This window comes from Pseudopipra pipra, chromosome 28, assembly GCF_036250125.1.
Source record: "Pseudopipra pipra isolate bDixPip1 chromosome 28, bDixPip1.hap1, whole genome shotgun sequence".
Taxonomy (NCBI): Eukaryota; Metazoa; Chordata; class Aves; order Passeriformes; family Pipridae; genus Pseudopipra; species Pseudopipra pipra.
Window position 1 is genome coordinate 5,214,791 of NC_087576.1, and position 18,570 is coordinate 5,233,360.

The following is an 18,570-nucleotide window of genomic DNA, read 5'->3' on the forward strand; positions in this document are numbered from 1 at the left end:
GGCTGGGTGACAGAGGAATGTGTCACAGACACCTCTGCCTCCACGTGCAGCTCACTGGATAAGCTCAGCCCTGCTGCCTCGGCCTTGCAGCCCTGACAGCCTGGCTGGCAACATGTGCCCCAGCCCTGCTCATCTGGCTTCAGAGGGAGAAGTTCCCCCTCATGCCTAAACCACTCTCCAGACGTGGCTGCCTGTCCTGAGGGTGTGGGTTCTGGTGCCATGGCTTCTTTGCTCCTCTCTGCCCCAACACCCAGCCCAAACCGCTCCAGCCCTTCCCCCAAGACACCACCAACCTCTGCTCCAGCCATTTCCAATGTTAAAAATCCATGGATGTGAGAGTAAATGGGCTTTGTGTCCCAGAATAGGATCACAGTTGGGACTCATGAAGTCTGGATAATTCTCCTGCAAGTGTAAACACTGGCTCTGAAGCCATGGAGGATCCAGGGTAGTGAAGGCAGGCCGCAGTCTCGTTAGGTGCTACTGACAAACAGCTGACAGCTCTACTACCTCGGGAGCAGCTCTTCCTTTCCTGGAGTTTTTCCAACCAGATCTCTGCCTGGTCCAACTGTGCTTAGCACATGCCGGCGGCAGTCCAGAATTGGACCCTGCTCCTTGGCTGGGAGGCAGCTTCCCTCATCATCCACAGGAGACAGCCCTGGCTCACGGCACGCTGGGCTGAGCCATGACGCCATGCCGGAGGTGGCTCTCCTGGCCAAAGGCATCCTTCATGCCACTTCAACAGCACCACTGTGCAGCAGGTGAGAGAACCTCTGGCACAAACACCACAGCTGGGAGCTGTCCCCGTCCCCAGACCCACCAGGTGAAGAGGGAGGCCAGATCCAGTGCATGGGGCAGGTTGGGTGGCGATCATCCCAGCAGCATGGCTGCTCTCGGTGCAATGGTCACCCACCGGGCTGCCGGAACGCCTGCCAGGCCAAGGCAGGTGGTGGCAAGGCTGAGGGGAGGGAGGGTGACAAAGCACCAGCTTTTAAACCTGAGACTTTGGCACCGCATGCACTTGGCTGCCGGGTGGTGGGGATGGTGGGGGTGGGTCTATGTGTTCTGTCTTGTTCTATTTTTGCTTGCAATGTGTCATTTTGGGGGAGGCGAAACCTTTAACAATGCACTGTCGAGAAGTAGCCGATCTGTTCCCCACTCCTCAGAGCTGCACGGCACAGCACGGGTGCACTGTCCCTGGGACCAGAGCCACTCCCTACGTGCAGGGTGAGACCCTTGGCAGCAGCACAAGGGGACAGGACCCCCTGAGATGTGGCAGTTCTGGCCCTGGCAGGCAGGCTGGATGGCCAAGGGTGGGGCCACATGTCGAGCCCCATACACAGATTTCTGGGCATTTCTTACTCCGGGATTCCCAGCTCCGTTGGTGATGCTCAATGAGCCAAGCGATGTGGAAATGGTGACAGTGATCCTCACTCTGTGGACATTTGGCTGAACACGTTTTTGTCCTCAGAGCCCAACAGCTGTGGCACCAGCTCTGTGAAAGCAGCGTTGGACATAAACCAAGAGAAGGAACCAAACACACCAAAGGATCTGGTTAATGTTTGATTCAAGGAGAAGCAGCACAGCTCACTGATTTCCTCTTCTTTGAGGAGTCTGGGTGCAAGAATGCAAAAGTTGAGGAATAGGCACAGCAGCATGGGAGCAGCTGTTCTTCAGCCTGAGGCTCAGGAGGAGCAGTGGTGGGAAAGCATCATGGGAAGGAGCTAATATGGGCATAATCCCAACAAACTATTTTTTCCCATAAAAAAGAAGGAAAACACCCCAAGGATTTTCAGAACTTAAGGAAACTAATCCTCTCAGCCTAGAGCAGCTCCGCTTTGTGAGGCAGGACCCCTGTCCTCTCAGGAAGGAGGCTGACAGAAATCTGGAATACCTGGATCCAGCAGAGTCAGGCATGCCACGGCTCGATGTCCAGTACAGCAAGTACCCTCTAGTTACTGTCATTCTCAGAAAGCTTCGTCTGGGGCTGGCACTGCTGTTTGCTCTTAGTCAAGGTAAATTATTTAGGCAGCTTTAAGGAAAACATGTCAAGCCAGATGTGAAGGTGGGTGGATAAGAGAAACAACTGCCGCAGCTAAAACTGGGCAGTGGAACTGGCCAAGGCCAAAGGGGATGATGTGGGGAGAAAGCTAGGCTGGCAACCAATCTTTCACGGCAAACAATCCAGCATAGGCAGAAATGGAAACTCAGATCCACTCCCTTTCTGCAACACTGCTCCTGAGGGAGTTATTTCCAATAGTCCCCCTCTACCTGCACTCTGCCATCACAACACATCCTATCAGGTCCCACAAGCACATCCAAACTGCCAGAGACAGCCTCTCCCCTGCATCACACCTTCCTCCATTTGAGTGGGGAAGCAGAGAGAATGGTGTACAGAATCACCCTGGCAGCAGACAGTCCGAGATGAACACCCCAGCTCCGTGTTTAACCACTGTCAGAGGCCCTGTGCGATACATGAAACTGTCTTCAAGCTCGGGAGGTTGCCAAGAATGGAAAGATCTCATTAATAATGAAGTTCCGAGCAAGCAGGAAAAGAGAAAATCAGGCACACTGCATCTGCGTGCCTAACCCAAATCTGCATGTAGCGAGTGGGGCCTGCTAGGACATGCTCCGCACACCGTCAATCCAGACGGCATTTACTGCAACGAGCAGACATTTAGATCCAGGCTGCTGCTCCATGACAGCAGCTGAGAGCAAGTCTCATCCATCAGCATCATTAATCCCACAGCCCTGGCACTGCGAGGACTCACAGAGGCACCCGCACATTCAGGTCAGGAAGAGAAGCTGCTGCTGAAGCACACAGTTGCCTGTGGCACCCAGCCCCGCTGCAGGATATTGGCCCGGCTGCAACAAGGGCTGGTCCCACCTGCTTGGCTGGGAATACTGCCCTGGGTTGCGGAGCTCCAAGGCAGACACCTTGCTGCAGCTCCCAGTACCAGCACCACCAGGGTCCAAGGCACGGTGGGAGATGGGTCCTGCCTCCAGCATGCTGTGGCCGCATCGTGGCCCCATTCAGATCTTCCCATAGCTCACAGCTGGCTTTGCTTGGCTCAAAGTCTCTCAGTGGGCTCCCCCACGAACGGGGAGGGTGATGTAGAGGAGGATGAGGAGCGATCGCCGTCTGTCCCCTTGAAACTGCTGCTGCAGGTTGCACAGGGCTGCTGGGAACCAGCACCATGTCAGCAGCCACCATCCTCCTGCTGTGGCAACAGTTGGGTCACCCACACAGGGTGGCTGGTCAGGCCCTTGGCAGCCTCCAGGCCTTCACACTATCACAAATGCTCCCTCCCTCCCACCTTGCACTACACCTGTATCTCACCCTCCCAGCACTAAGGGAGCTGCATGCAGCCCACTGGGCCAGACACCATGGTGGGAGAAGGGGGCATGTGCCAGCTGAGTGCACAGGCAGCAGACGGGGGGATGGCAGAGCCTGCTCTGCATCGCTGCGGAAAGGCCACGCTCACCCGATGGCACCAGCATGCGCACCAGAATACAGACTTACTGGAATACAGATTTCCGGAACTCCTGGCTCCTAGCCTTCCCAATGAGAACTCAAAGTGCATTGAGCCACAGGAAGGTGTGTGCACCCCTAACAGCTGCTGTCAAGCCTCAGCTTGAGCTGAACAACAGCCAGAGCTAAAAAACTCCAGCTTTTAAGATGAATTTGAAGAGGATCAAGCATACTGTCTGCTCCTCAGGATTCCAACTGCAGCAACAGGTACAGAAGGCAGAGGTTTAATGTCTTTGGAAAGCTGCATTCCCAAAGCTGCAGGGATTGCGTGAGTGGAAAATCCCAGGTTTGTGCTCCTTCTGCAGGCATGCTGTGAAGGAACCTCCCCCTCACCTCCAGACTTAACATCTTTTGGCATCAAAACATCAGGACGGTTGCAATTTGCCTCTTGGGGTTCTGCCTGGGAAATGCCATGGCTGGAGGACACTGACTACAGCTCCCAGACCTTTGCTGGGGTTCGGGAGGCAACCAGGGCTCCACAAAGGCTCCTTTGTACCAGCACTTCAGCTAATGAGGCCTCTGGCAAAGCACTAAGCAAGCTGAATGCCAAATCCCTTCCTCTACAGCTCAAGTCACACCGCAGTCAGTAAGCCTTAGGATCCACTCTGATCCTCTCTGATCCACCCCGACCCTCTCCACCACTCCTTGGCTGGCAGCAAGCTCCAGCCCCGAGCACAGTGGTGGTCCAGGGCTGTCCCAATCCTCAGGGTTTCTTACAGACCAGGTGTGTTCGGTTTGCTGCAGAAGAACTCCCCAAGTCCAGTTTTGGAAAAAGTCCCCTTCACCCCCAAAGTGGAGAGAAGTTCATCAGCGGTTCCCCACAGCCCATTACCCTGGGGATCCTGAGCACACACCTCCAGAGCTGCACTGCACAGCTCGGTGGTCCTGCCGTCACAAAAAAAAAAAAGTGTGAAAAATGGAAGCCAGTGCCTTCCCCCTCACCCCAAAACCTGAGGCACAACCCAGCCAGGCAGTGCAGTCCGGGCTCCAGCCTGCAGTGCCCATCATCATCATTACAGAGATCATGGAATCATGCAATTGTTTGGGTTGGAAAAACCCTCTGAGACCATCAGGTCCAACTGTTTCCCCAGCACTTGCCACCATTAAGCCATGTCCCCAAGTGCCACACCCACATGGCTGTTAAATCCCTCCAGGGACGGGGACTCCATCACTTGTCCAGGGCTGTCCAGGGATGGACAACCTTTTCCATGAGGGAATTTTCCCAATATCCAACCTAAACCTCCCCTGCCACAACTTGATGCAATCTCAACTTCCTTTGTTCCCTGGGAGCAGAATCTGACCCCCACCTGGCTGCACCCTCCTGTCAGAGTTGCAGAGTGAGAAGGTCCCCCCGAGCCTCCTTTTCTCCAGGATGAGTGCCCCCAGCTGCCTCAGCCACTCCTAATCAGGCTTGTAGTCCAAAGGTCTCCTCACCTTCAGGAAGCCCCAGAGCTTTGACTTATCACCAGGATGCGACCAACAACCAAAAAATCAAGCCCATCAAGACACATTCCCCTATAATCCATTGTGTCACCAAGCCCTGACGACGTGGTGAGAAGGGGCCAAGGCTCCCCTGTACCAGGTGCCCAAGGCACCACCTGCACAGATGATGCCTTTGCTGCTCAACCCAGTAGCCAACCAACAAATCCATCCCCTTCCTCCACAGCTGGAGCCCCACTGAGCTGCTCTGCCTCTCTGCCTGCCAGGGGAGAGCCCTGCTCTTTTCCAAGCTCACACTCTTCAGGAGAGCTTTTAGCCTTCCCCTTCACTTCCCGAGTTATTTACAGAGCTGTTTGACAGCGCCAACTTACTGACATTAGGCAAGTTGAAATGCCACCGCCAGCTCGCAGGAGAGCGTTGGAGCGCTGGCACCAGAGGGCTAAATTTCACTACTGCTGGGATATTCAGGTCAAGGACAGCAGGACACACTATCATCCAGAAAAGTCCCCTGGGATCTTTATTGTTTGCAGAGAGCTTATACAACCTTAGACTTCAGAGGTCTCCTGTGAGAGAGACCTACGTGCAGCCAACCAGGCTGGAGTCAATTATAGCTCCTCTGGAAAAAGGGGATAAGGCCAAAGGAATCCAGTGGGACTGAGCGCTGTGGGAGCAGAGGACGAGGTGGACTCTCAGACCCCTCCACCACCAATATGAACAGGCCCAATCAAGGTAGTTTTCCACATAAGGCCCCTTTTGGTAAACACTGCGATACCAAGCAAACAGTAACTGCTTTTTTACCTAAAAATGCTGTCCCTCGGTCTCCAGCACTGGGATTTTCTGCTTGTTAAGAGAAGAATTTATAGGTTTTAATTTAGTTATTTTTGGTCCCAGGACCTAATTTTGGAGCTTAGTACCTTGGTAGGGCAACCAAAGCCCTAAGCGATTCAGTAAGTGACAGGGGAACTGGCACTCCACTGCTGATCTCAGCAACCCAACTGGAGGAGCCTGGTTCTCTGTGAAAACACTGGAAAATTGGACCAACTGGTTCCTCACCATCTGCAAAAGGCTCGGGACAGTTGAGGGCTGCACCAGACAGGGCTGGGGGATCTCACCCTGAGCTCAAGCGTTTCAGCCCTTTGAAAAGATGCTTCCCAAGCAGTTGAGTTCCCACCACCATGGGAGAAGGCATGTGGATTAAAACAATTCTCCCAGCAGGCAGAATGGCCTCTCTCCACCACAAGAAAGATTCCACTTGGCAGGGATGACTTAAGTCACATTTCCCTGCTTCCCCCAGTACTACCCAGTACATCCCTCCCAGAAACCAAACATGACAGCACTGCGCATGCAGTGCTGCAGCCCACATGGGCCAAAAGCCTCAGTGCAACATGAGGAGCCAAGAACATGCTGGGGTGTGCTGGTGGAAGGAGGTCTCATCAACACAAAGCTTTTGTGAAGCTCATGTTCAGACCTGGAAAGGTTGACAGCATTGGGGAGTGCTGGGAGGGGACAAAAAGAGTTTGACTGATGTCATCACTTGACTGCAGCATGTGCCATGTGGCTGGAAGAGGATTTCCTGGCCTCATCGCAACAGCGGGACAACCCAAGAGCAAGGAAATGGGGTAGGAAACAGAAAAACCCCATGGCTTCACATACAGGCAGAGCATGTGGATGGCCCTCAGAACACAAGAGGATCATGAAGGACAAGGAGCACAAGGATGCTCAAGTGAGAAACAACCATGGAAATGAGGACTCTTCAGCCTAAAAACAGGCTGAAAGGAGAAAATCAACATGACAGGAGAACCTCCAAGACTGTGGAGAAGGGAAATGGGGACCCACTAGCTGCCTCTTCACCCGAACTACTGCTGAGGAACCCTCAGGCATGGGAGGGCTGAAATTCAGAGAGAAAAGGGAAAATAATCCTCCCAAAGACTGAAGAACCAAGTGCTCGAAAAGTGCTATGTGTCAGGGCAGGGTGAAAACACAGAGGAAGTATCACTGCACACTCATTCTGTTCTTCTCCTCTTCCCCCAGCATCTGCTGCTGAAAGGAGACAGGATATGGGGCCAGATGGAGCTTGGCTGTATCAGGTCAAGCCATTCTCCGAGCTCCGTCTGGCTCCTGATCGTGACAGGCCTTGGCCGCGCCGGGGGAATTCCCCGCGCACGGCCCCACGTGCGCAAGAGGAATCAGAACCAGGACAGACTCTCCTTAAATATGGATCAGGATCAGCTCCACCTTTCTGGGTCAGGCTGGAAGAACAGCACAGACTCTGAGGTGAGCTCAGCAGGAAGGTCCACAGGGACAAGTGGGGAAGGAAACCAGTTTAACCAGATTCTGGTCTGGACAGTGCCAGACAGAACCTGCTGAGAGTCTAAGGGGTCTCCTCCTGTCCCCTGGACAACGCTTGAGAGGAGAAAGCTTGGGTGAATGCCACCTCAGAGTCAAACAAATTTGGCCTCAAAGTCAGCAGTGTGCAGCAACAGCTGTTCTGCACAGCCCTGCTCCCCTACTGAGGGTGACCAGCAGTAAAACTCCCATTCCCAGCACCCCAAGGAGGATGCAGCCTTGCCAGGAAGCCCATCCTGCAGGCACCTTGCAATGACAAAACGCCATCTGGGCTTCCAGCAAAGCCAAGCCGTTGCTAAGTCGAATCAGATTCGCACAGGAGCCTCATGGAAATTTCCCAGAGTGCTGCTGTGTCATCCCGGGGATGCTCCCAGCGTGTTAACCTCGCAAAGAGTTAACCCCAAGTCTAGGGGCTCTGGGAATGGGAGCTGTGGGTCTCAGGAGAGAACTGGAGCGTCAGGAGTCAGCTCACCAATTAATGCATTTGAGTCAATTCTGCTCACCAGGGACAGCAAGCCAGGGCACACACTGAGGATTTTTGTAGGTCATTGCCAAGCCCCAAAAGCCATTCCCAGGGATGGTAGAGCAGCGTCAGGGGGACTGGCCCTGCAGCATGGCTCACCTGGACCATGTGACCGGGGCTCAACAGCATCCTGTTTGCTCCCTTCCTTGGCACAATGGCACTGTGTGCATAGGGTGAGTGGAGTCCCTTCCCCAGGTCGCACACCCTGTAAGACCTGGAGGGTCTCCTTCAAGGCCCCACAAGACAGTGGTGGAGCCATGAAGAGGCCCCTCCTCACCTCAGCTGCCTCTTCCTTTTCCACACAGCAGAAGGCAAATGGCTGAGGCCACGGAAACTCAGGGTTTTGTTCCGCTCTGCTTGTTACTGTGGCAGATCCCCCAGCAGCAGCCAAAACCTTCCTCGGGGACGAGACACTGCATGCCCTCCTGCACCCACCCAGCACCCACCAGTGCTCTGTGTCCCACTGGTCGCATTTCCAGCCCTGGGGGTAGTGACACCCACAGATCCTCCTCTGAGAGACCTCACCTGCCCAGCTGGTCTCTAAGGTACAGACCAGAGCTGCCCCACCCTGAGCACACCTGGCTGAAGCACCTGGAAGAGACACAAAAGCTGGATGGAGAAACGCATGAAGGTGAGACATTCACCATCATCCACAGGCTCCCAGGATTGCCCCTTCCTACCTCTTGCCCATACATGGAGTAAGCCCTGGGACAGGACTCACAGTATATCGGGAGGAGAGCTTCCCCCCAGTTCATACTGGGGAGCAGAGGGAAGCCAGGAACCGGAGTCAGAAAGCACAAGCACAGGCCGGGCTGTGCAGTGCCACACGTGGGCTGCCAGGCTCTATTTTAAATGCTGTGTGGCAAATATATGCAGGATGGAATCCAAGCTGGGGGAAGGGGAGGGTGCTGGGCAGCGGAGGTGTTCAAAATTAGGAGCTGAGCTCAGGCAAGGATGGCTTCTGGGAGCAGATGGGGGAAGAGCCAGACCTGGGACTGTGCAGCTGCAATGCCAGCCCTGGGATGAACAGCCCCATGGTGGGGTATGAGGAAGGCCTGCACCCCACTGCCCTCCCAGCGAGGTGGGGACAGCAAGAGAACCGTGACAGCCAGGGAAGGACGGCCAGGACACTCCGGGCAGCTGCAAGAGGAACCCGGCTTCTTCTGTGGCATGGAGACCTCTGGTCCCCCTCAGCACTGCTCCTGGCATGAGCGTCACCCCAAAGACACCTCAGTCCTCACTGTGTTTACAGGGCAGCAAAGAGGAACCAATTCACCTGCCTTTTGCAGGATGGGAAGGCAAGGGACTCGGGGAGACCTGGCTGAGCCCCAAACCAAGCCCTGCAAACCTCCATACCCACAAAGCCGGCTTGATTCATCTGGATCGGCCCTGAAAAAGCTTGCTGTGCTTTGCAAGAGGCTCCCGACCAGTGCCCCAGCACCCAGGCGCAGCACAAGGCTCTGATGGGAGCTGGCAGATCTGGGATCATACCTGCCCTACATTCCCAGAGCCGTCAGGTTGACAGAATGAGCGAGTTTTTATATAGATTTTGGTGGCAGCAGTTTTCTTCACCAGTGGCTGAAGGGGTGGGGGGAAGGAAGGGAGATGGAAAATATTTTTGTTTAAGCTCTTTTCTGCATTCCTGCTGCCAAAGTTGCACATTACTCATGCGCCCCTCATACCTAGGCTAGTAGCTCTAGGTTTTGCTCAGAAAAGGCTGTGGAGAATTAAGCAGTTGGTTAAATTATTAATAGTCTGTCGGGGGCTGGCCAGGCCGCCCGCCCGGCCCCCGCAGCCTTTCGGGGGGCTCCAGTGCCCCCCAGAGGCACCGAAACCAACTACAGCCCAATGACAAACCCGTGGGCTGCCCTACCCTACTTCGAGCCCACAGACACCCCGTTCTCCTGGACTGGAAACCACCGGAGCTTCCTGGGACACAGCCTCCTGTGCCTGGTCTCACCCACCACGTGCCCAAACTGGGCAGCCACCAAGCGGGTGCGGATGTTCCACCCAACCAGAGAGTTTGGGGTGGCGGGAGCAGGAAGAGCAAAGGGGGAAGAGACCATTCGGGAGGGCAGAAGCCACAGGGGCACCCGTACTTGGCTGAAGGTACCTTCTTTTCAAGGGGAGATGTGCCAAGCAGGGCTTGGCATTTGATGCCACAGCTGCAGGCTGCAAAACAGCACCCGAGTGCCTGATGTCTGACAGGGGCCACTTTCCACTGGTGCCAGGACACACTCAGAGGGTGGCACGTGTGAGGGCTGAGTTTTCACCAGGCTCTCACCACCCACAGCAGAAACCATCCCTGATGGCTCCAGCACACTTGCTGTCAGACACATTCTGGCAGCACACTGCCCCTCACCTTCCTTCCTAACCCCTCCAGTTTCCTTCCTGCAGCCCTGACATCAGTTTTCAGGCAGCTTAACTTCCCTCGCACCAGCTGCTGCCTCACAACAAAAGGCCCGAGAGGAAATTTCATGGGGCAAAACACAACAAACGTGGCCTGCACAGGGGCACAAGCAGCTGGCACTCAGGCCACCCCAGCTCCCTCTGCTCATGGTTTTGCCAGCTCCTCCAGTCTCTCCCTCTCCTCTCCATTGGGATAAAGCTGGGCTAGACACCCCCAGGCCAGCTCCGAGGCCTGCTCTCACAGGGCTTTTGGCTTGCTAATTTTGCACAGGGAGAGGTGTCAGACTGGCAGCCCCCTTTCACAGGACAGCTCTGGCACAGGCTTTGCAGGTAATTTCATTTTTGGCTTCTGGCTTATTTTTATCCTGCAGAATGCGTGCCAGTTACACACAAGTCCTTTCTCCTCCTCCCATCAGATCAGGTGACTGGGCAGGCACCTTGCCCAGGCACGGCCCGTACCCTTTCCCTTGCCCAGACAGCTGCCACGCTCGGGCCCTGCCCCACCACTGTGTCCAGTCAAGGCTGCAGGACCTGACTCGACCACTGTCCTAGAATAATGGAACCATGAAATATCCTGAGCTGGAAGGGACTCTCAAGGATCATCAGGTCCAGCTCCTGGCCCTGCTCAGGGGGCTTAACCCCAATATTCCCACTATGTGCCTGAAAGCTTTGTCCAAACACTCTTTGAGCTCTGGCAGCCTTGGGGCCATGACCACTGCCTGGGGGAGCCTGTTCAGTGCCCGACTACCCTCTGCAGGAAGAACCTTTTTCTAGTATCCAACCTAAACCTCCACACTCCTACCACTTATTGTCCCATAGCCCCCAAAATTTTGGTCCTCAGACTGTCCCTTCCATATGCCAAGGGTTGACAGTCCCTAAGTCAGGGCTCCAAATCCTCTCTGTTCCTCAGAGGCATTGGGCATCCCAGTCCTTCCAGGATTTGGGGCTCTTCCACTAGACCCTGATTCCCTCTGGTGCCTTGCTCTCCCCAGTGATATGTCCAAAACTGGCTGGAAGGACAGAGATCACCAGCCCAAGCTGCCCTCCTCACCAAGTACTAGTGGGACAGCAGGGACAGGCTGCAGTGAAGCCCCACATATGGCCAGGACAGCTGCAGCGAGCAAGAGAAGGGCAGTGCAGCCATTGCGTGAGATCTGACCACAGGACACAACAGGGAAGGGAGGAGGAGACATGGTCTGCACGGCCTGCTCATGGCATTGCTCCCTCGACTTGGGCAGTGAGGAGACGCAGGAGCTTGTATCTTGAGGGGTGTGAGGCCCTGATCGAGGGTTGGGCAGCTCTGCCCCGGCTTGGGGTCAAGGTGATCCCCAGGGAAGGACAAGAGAGACCTGCACAGGATGTGCACTCAGGTACGTGGTTCACAGAGGCCTCGCCAGCCTGCTCGAGCTCACCTCCTGCTGCTCAGCGGACAGTCAGGCTGGAAGTGTCTCAGAGGCCCTGGAAGGACTTTGACACAAGGACATTTCTGTACAAACGGAGGCTGCTTGGCCCTGCTGGAAAGCCATCAAGACTGGATAAAGAGAAAACTCTGCAGTACCTGCTTGATCTTCAAAGCTGGCCCTGCTCTGAGCCAAGGGCTGGGCCAGAGACCTCTGGAGGGCTCCGAACCCATTTGCTGCTGCAGCCGCCTGTCCCAGGCCCGGCAGAGGAGTCCAACACTGACAAAAAAGTTGCAGGCAGGTGCCAGGACTTCCATCAGCGAGCACCAGAAAACGGACACTGCTCACTGAAGCCAGCACGTGGAGGAGCCACATGGCCCAGCCCAGCTCTGCAGGGCTGCATACAGGGCTGTGCCACTTCCCCTGCTCAGAGCAGAGCAGGAGACACTGAACCACCCACAGAACAACAACCCCTGCCCTCTTGCAGGGAGTTAGGTGATGTCTCCGGCCATGGGAGCCCGTAAGGGAAATCTTCACAGTCTCCCGAAGGGCCGAGTGCCTGCAGAGGAAGGTCAAACCCCCGAAAAGGGTTGTGCAGGAAACGGTGAACACCCTGTCTGTGGTTTTGTCTCCCCCCTACCAGGAGCATGAAGAAAGTAAAAGATCCTTACGTCAGCAACTCTGCTGGGGCAGCAGCCCCCAGAGGCTCCACCGACACAGAGCTGGGGGCTGCGGCACCCTGGGCTGCAGCTGATTCCTCTGTGCCCACAGCTCCCCCGACATCTGGTGCTGGGATGTGCTCCGTTGTCTCCACCTCAACCTCCTGAGCTGCAGGGCACAGCTTCACCCTCTCGGCAGCTGCAGCTGCCTCTTCCTCCTCCTCCTTCTTCCTCAGCTTTGCCTCCAGCTCCCGGCGCCTCTTCTCATCATCCTGCCTGGCCATCCGCTCAAACACTCGGAACGCCTGGAAGAAAAAGAGCAAACTGAGCAGTCAGAGCCACCAGCTCTACTTGTGACACCAGGGAGAAGGAGAGGATAGCAGCACACACTTGGAGCACTTATTCCTTCCTGTCCCTGCCTCTCTGGGCATCACACATTCCTCCCTACCCCAAGCTGCTTCAGTCACCAACAAAACCTACTGATGACTCTTTGAAAAGTTCCACAGCCGTGTCAAACACACCTCAGAGACAGCCTGGCTCCTGGGAGCACTTTGGAATTGTTTCTTCGGTCATGTTCTGGCAGCCAACCTCACCCCAGCCTGCAAAGAGGGCTGGTTACTCCAGGGAAAAGCAGAGTGGTGAGCTCTGGCTCCTAGTTGGGAAGGGGCTCTCAGGGAATCTCTCCTCACTCCATGTTCCAGGGCTCACCTAGGGGCCATTTGAAGCCTGGAACTCAGACCAAGCCTCCAAGGAGCAAACAGAATGAACTGTCCCAGGAGAAGCTGTGCCCAAACAGACTCAGAGCCCCTAAGCTGGGGCTGGAGGATATGTAACCCCAGGAGATGTAATCCCACCCCACACCTGCCTCCTGGCCATGCCTCTCCAGTGCAGGCTGGAGGTCAGAAGTGAACTCAGGAGATCAGTGAGGGGTGACGATGATCTGGGCCTGCTCCCTGAAGGGGCTGCAGTGTCTCCCCTCGAGTGCCAGGGCATTGGCACTGTAAACGTGTTCTGGAAAGTGTGCAAGTGTCAAACACAGTCCTCCTTCACTTCCCATCAATGTTTTAGAGTCAGATTTAGTGCTTCCAGTAGCAGACTGGCATGCCTGGTCCATGGTGCTGCTCCATTCGAGTCTTCTTCTGGGCCCATGAGGTGCAGGACAAAGGACATGGCTCAGGGAGGGCTCCTGCCAGCGCAGCCACAGCAGGACAGAAACTTGTGCCCCTCACTCTGGCCTTCCTCACCAGGCATGGAGCAGAGAGGTGAGTGCCAGCCCCACGTGGATCATGCAGAGCAACACCTCAGACCCATGTCCATGCCCTGGGCTGCAGCCAAGCCAGGATGAGGGAGGGGCCCCTTCTGCACTGTCCTAGGCTCTGGGTCCCTCTGGCTGCAGCCAGCAGGCTGCCCTGACCAACAGCTCCCTGTGGCAGGAACGCTGTGGCCAGAACTGCACTTCCCTCCTTGTGCCCAGCCCCAAACGGCCCCAGGGGGACACTACACGGGGCCCCCACCAGCACTGCCCCTCTGCCCAGTGGTTTGTGCTCCGTGCCCTCCCTGTGCAGCCTGAGCCCTCTCTGGGATCCCCCCTTGCCCGCAGCGCACAGCAGAAGCTGCCCTGGGGGGTGACAAGGATCCCCGTGTGCTACGGAGCACCGCAGGAAGGGGCAGGGATGCCCCCATCCCCCTGCCCACGGCACCCTAGGCCTGACACACTTGGGAAGGAAAACTCATCCAGTCTGAGCAGACAAACACCAAACACCCCAAACCCAGCCTCACCCTGTTTTGCTCACAAGCTGTTTTGCTCTCTGCTAACGAAGATTAATAACAGACCAGAAGAGCCCATAGTTAGAGCCGCCCCAACCGCGAGCCCGGCAGGTCGGGGCTTTTGCCCCTCCCGTCCAGGAGCGGGGCCAGCCCCGTGCCGACCACAAGCTCTCGCTGAGCGAAGCCCAGACGCGCTCCCCCCACGACTCCCGCGTCCTCATCTGCCCCCGGCCGCTCTCTGGGCTCCCTGCTCCCAGGGCTCCTGATGGCGGCTTCCCGTAAGCCCCACCGTAAGCCCACTGCGGCCCAGTGCCCCAGCTCTTCCCACCGGGGTCTCGCAGCCTCCGCCTGCCCCCGAGGTTCTTCGTCCTCTTACGAGGGTGACGCTGCCGCCATCGCCCACGGTGGTGCACCCTCCACCTTCTCCCTCCTCCTGCACCCCTCTGAGCAGCGCCGGTGCCCCCGGGGCTGCTGTGCTGCCCGACTGCCGCCCCAGATCCCCCGCCCTGCCCGGACGGAGGAACACGGCCTGCTCAGCTCGGCCCCGCGGCGGGGTCAGCGCCGGCCACCAGCACGGCCAGGCCGTGTCAACCCCGGGCCCCGCCGGTACCTGCAGGGCCATGGCCTGTGCCGCGCCGGGCGGGAAGCCCAGGCGGTCCCCGGGCCGCAGCAGGAGCCGGTAGAAGTCGGTCTTGCGGTAGAGGAAGCCGAAGAGGACGCGCAGAAACTCCTCCACGTTACCGACGTGCTGCAGAATGCCCAGCAACGCCTGGTCATACATGTCGGTGAGCGCGGCCTCCATGACGGCCCCGGGCCCGCTGTCACGGCAACGGGCTCGGCCGCGCTTCCGGTCCTCCCCGCGCGGTCCGCCCGGAACCCGCCCTGCGCGCACGCGTTCCGGCTCCCCAGCTGTCCCTCCAGCCCCGCTGGGGTTCCCAGGGCATCCGCGGCCCCCCCAGTGGCGCCGCCGGGACCCCCTGTCGCCTGCCAGCACCAGGGGACGCCCAGATCCTGCGCCGCCACGTCCCCAGCCATCGCCCATCCTCCCCATTCCCCCCACGTGTGACCCCCCCCGCGGGGGGCGGTGGCGGGGCTGCAGTTCCCGCTCCGAACCTCCGGGTGGCGCCGGGGCTCCGCCGCTCGGGGGGCGGGCGCGGGCCCGTCATGGCGGGGGGGGGGCGGCTCCCTGCTCCAGGAGGGCCCTGGGACAGACGGTATCAAAACTGTACCGAAATCCAAAATTACTTCATCAGCTGCTCCCTTTGATCAGCTTGTTCTAGGCAGCAACCACCCAACTAACACCTCACTGGCCAGACACTCACCCAACACCCCCCGCAAATCCACCTCTCTGTGGGAGAGAAGGGTGTTCTGGGGGGCCGTGTCCAAGGCCTTACAACAGCCCAGAGAAATGCCATCCATAGCCCTTCCCCCATACGAAGTTGGAGTTACTCCATCACAGAAAGTTGGTGAGGCAGGACTTGCCCTTGGAGAACCTCTGCTGGCTGTCTCGAATCGCCTCCTGCCCTCCATGGGCCTCAGCAGAGCTCCCAGGAGAATCTTTTCCATGATCTTCCCAGGCACAGAGCTGAGGCTGAAGAGTTGGTAGTTCCCAGGATCCAGGTATTTCTTTTTAAGCAGACATAGGTCTCGCTTATGAACATTTTAACGTAACCCTGGAAAAACATACTTTGCTCTGAGTTTTTATTTACAACTCTAGATACTTCTCAGATTATTTTTAAGTTGTTTAAGGAACTAACTGAAAGTAATAAGGAATTCTATCCAAAACCCATCTTTCTGGCATTAATGCACTGGCATCTGTTAAATCGGAATACTCAGTTTGGGGCTGGACACACTGTTCATCCACACAGGGGGATAAAGCACAATATTTTAAATTTATCTTGGGCCAGTGGAGTTTCCCTTTACCAATCATTTGGGTCTTCAGCTGACCGCTGTGACTTTTCCAACAGCACAGAGAGTGGCCTGGAAACTCCATCAGCCAGTTCCCTCAGAGCTCTGGGATGCACCTTGGCAGCATGTGCTTTAACTTTTGTTCAACCAACGCTGAAGTTCTGGGCTTTTCCTCTTTCCCCTGTCTCTCGGTCTCTCAGGCAGAGGAACTGCACGGCCCCGAGGGTGGTGGGCGATGGCAGTGCAGCTGCTACAGGACAGGAGCCTTGGGGCAAGGATGATGCTCTGGGTGGGTCAGTGTGTGAGGGGAGATTGATGCCAATGGCATTGCATCTTCCCAGGGTCCAGAGCTGGGATGGGGTCCAGACTTTGGATGGGAAATGGGCAACCAAGAGAGATGAAGACTCAAGGCACTTCTCACCAATTCAGCCAGACCAGGGGAGGAGGGTTCCTTCCTGGCCTTTGGCTGATCCCTTGCGACTCTTGGGGTGATTTGGCTCTGGCTGCGTGGCACAGCCGAGCTGCAGAGCCAAGCATAGGGACACCCAAGGCAGGGCATGGTTGCCCCGAGGCTTTGAAGGGCTTTGCACCAAGCCCATCCCCACTTCAGGGAACGCTGCTCACGCTCAAGATGAAGGCACTGTATCCCTTGTTGCGTGTGTCCATCCCCAGCCCTGTTCCCCCCCGTCTGCCCTTGTCCCAAGGGCTCCACGCTCCTTTCTGCGTGGGGCCATGTCCAGGAGTCCTGCACAGACCTGTCAGGCCTGGCTGCTTCCCCCAAGGAAGGGGACAGGGCAGTCACCCCCCACCACTGCAGTCCCTGCTGGCCATGCCTCAGCCCTGGGGGCAGCTCAGTGCTTGGGGCTGGTTCTAATCTGGGAGTCAATGTGGCTTTTGTACTTACTGGGTGCTGTTTTACAGTGCCCCCAGGGCTCCCTCCCCCTCCTGCACAAAGCTACTTGGAAAAATGGCCTTTAGTGGAACACACCCAGGAGTAAATGTTTCATAAAGTTATAATCTATCACCATTCCACTCTCAAATATACCCATACCTCCCACCCACCACCATCCCCCTCAGTGCTGGCTGCCAGAACCTGGCACTTGCTGGGGGGGAGGTTTGGCCTGGTGCTCTTCTGCTTCTCCCCCTGCTTTTCATGGGGCCCCTGCCAGGCTGGGACGTGGCAGGCTGGGATGGTGGTGGGTCCATCCCTGCACTCCACCACAGCTCCCAGGACCCCATCCTGCCAGTGGTGATTTGCTCCAGGCTCAGGACTGTGGTGCTCTTGTGGTGCTCTCAGACTGCGGTGCACTGTGGAGTCCCACAGTGGGACTGAGCAACTCTGCCAGCAGCAAGAGCAAGCCAGTGTCTCTGTGGAGGATGGCTTCCGGGTCCCAAGCCTTGGGGATGCTGCTGAAGTCATCCTGTCCAACCGGGGAGCAATCCCAAAGCATGTCCTTGGACAGTGTTCATCCCTGAGGAGGATGTGGCTGCCCTGGGAGATGTGGCTGCCTGGGCAGGCCTCTGTGATGGTGGCCATGAGGAATATCGACAGCACTGTGGGGGCTGGGGGCACTGCTGTCCCCACAGTGCTGCTGCCAGCGGGGTCTGCAGGCACGGTGGCCACTGCACTCTTTCGCACTCCTTTGGTAGGTAGTGAGGTGTCACGATGGACCTCTCTGGTCTGGGCAGCTCCTGGGGCCCCCCAGGGCAGTGGCACCATGGCCCAGTATGGAGGTGACCAGCGGAGGTTGGGTTGGTGCTGGTCCAGTGGAGGCAGAAGCTCTGAGGGTTGAAGAAGCAGTTACATGGAGTCCCCCAGAACTGGATGAGTGGGAGCTGTGCTGGGCCAGGGGGAACCTTTGGGACACCCGCTGAGCCAGCCCCCGTTGCTGATGTCCCCCAGCTTTGTGCCAGGCACATGGGGAGCTGGGGGCCAGGGGGTTCCCACAGTGGGAGCTGCTGGGCCATTGGGACAGGGCAGCAAATCAGGGAGGAGAAGGGAGAGGTGGCCCCAAAGAGCTGCTTGCTCTGAGCCAAGGACTTTTCCGTGTCTCATGCTCTGCCAGGGAAGATGTGCCCTAAAATCTGGGAGGGAGCATGGCTGGGACAGCCCCCCCGAACTGGCCAAGGGGATACTCCACATCACAGAATGTCACACTCAGTATACAAAGTGGAGAAGTTATCTGGAATGGGAGGCCAGTCAGGGTTTGGGGACTGGCTTGGCATTGGTCAGCAGGTGGTGAGCAATTGTAATGTACATCACTTGTTTTCTTGAGTGTTCTTTCCCTCTCTCGCTCTCCTCTTTATTATTATTATTATTATTATTATTATTATTATAGTGTACTTTGTTTCAATTATTAAACTGCTCTTAGCCCACCAGGTCTATTTTATTTGCTTTCCTGAGTTCCCTCCCCACCCCATCAAGGGCAAAGTGAATGAGCAGCTTCGTGGTGCTTGGTTGCCAGCTGGAGTTAAACCAGGACAGTCCTTTTGGTGCCCAATGTGGGGCACAAAGGGTGTCAGCTCCCAACTCCTCCAAAGGAGCTTCACGAGGCATTTGGTCCATGTTTGGGGCGGGTCTGTGCTGGC

At 56.7% G+C, this 18,570-nt stretch overlaps 1 protein-coding gene across 1 annotated transcript in view; it reads right to left on the reverse strand.

Moving 5' to 3' along the window:
• The window catches only part of NUDCD3 (NudC domain containing 3), a 29,545-nt gene extending 14,608 nt beyond the window's left edge, over positions 1 to 14,937 (reverse strand). The window contains exons 1-2 of the mRNA XM_064637764.1: positions 14,684 to 14,937; positions 12,319 to 12,611 (exon numbers count right to left, since the gene is read on the reverse strand). Of these exons, the coding sequence (XP_064493834.1) occupies positions 12,319 to 12,611; positions 14,684 to 14,875 (485 nt within the window). The 5' untranslated portion in view covers positions 14,876 to 14,937. The remainder of the gene's footprint in view (positions 1 to 12,318; positions 12,612 to 14,683) is intronic.
• Between the last annotated feature and the right edge of the window lie 3,633 nt (positions 14,938 to 18,570).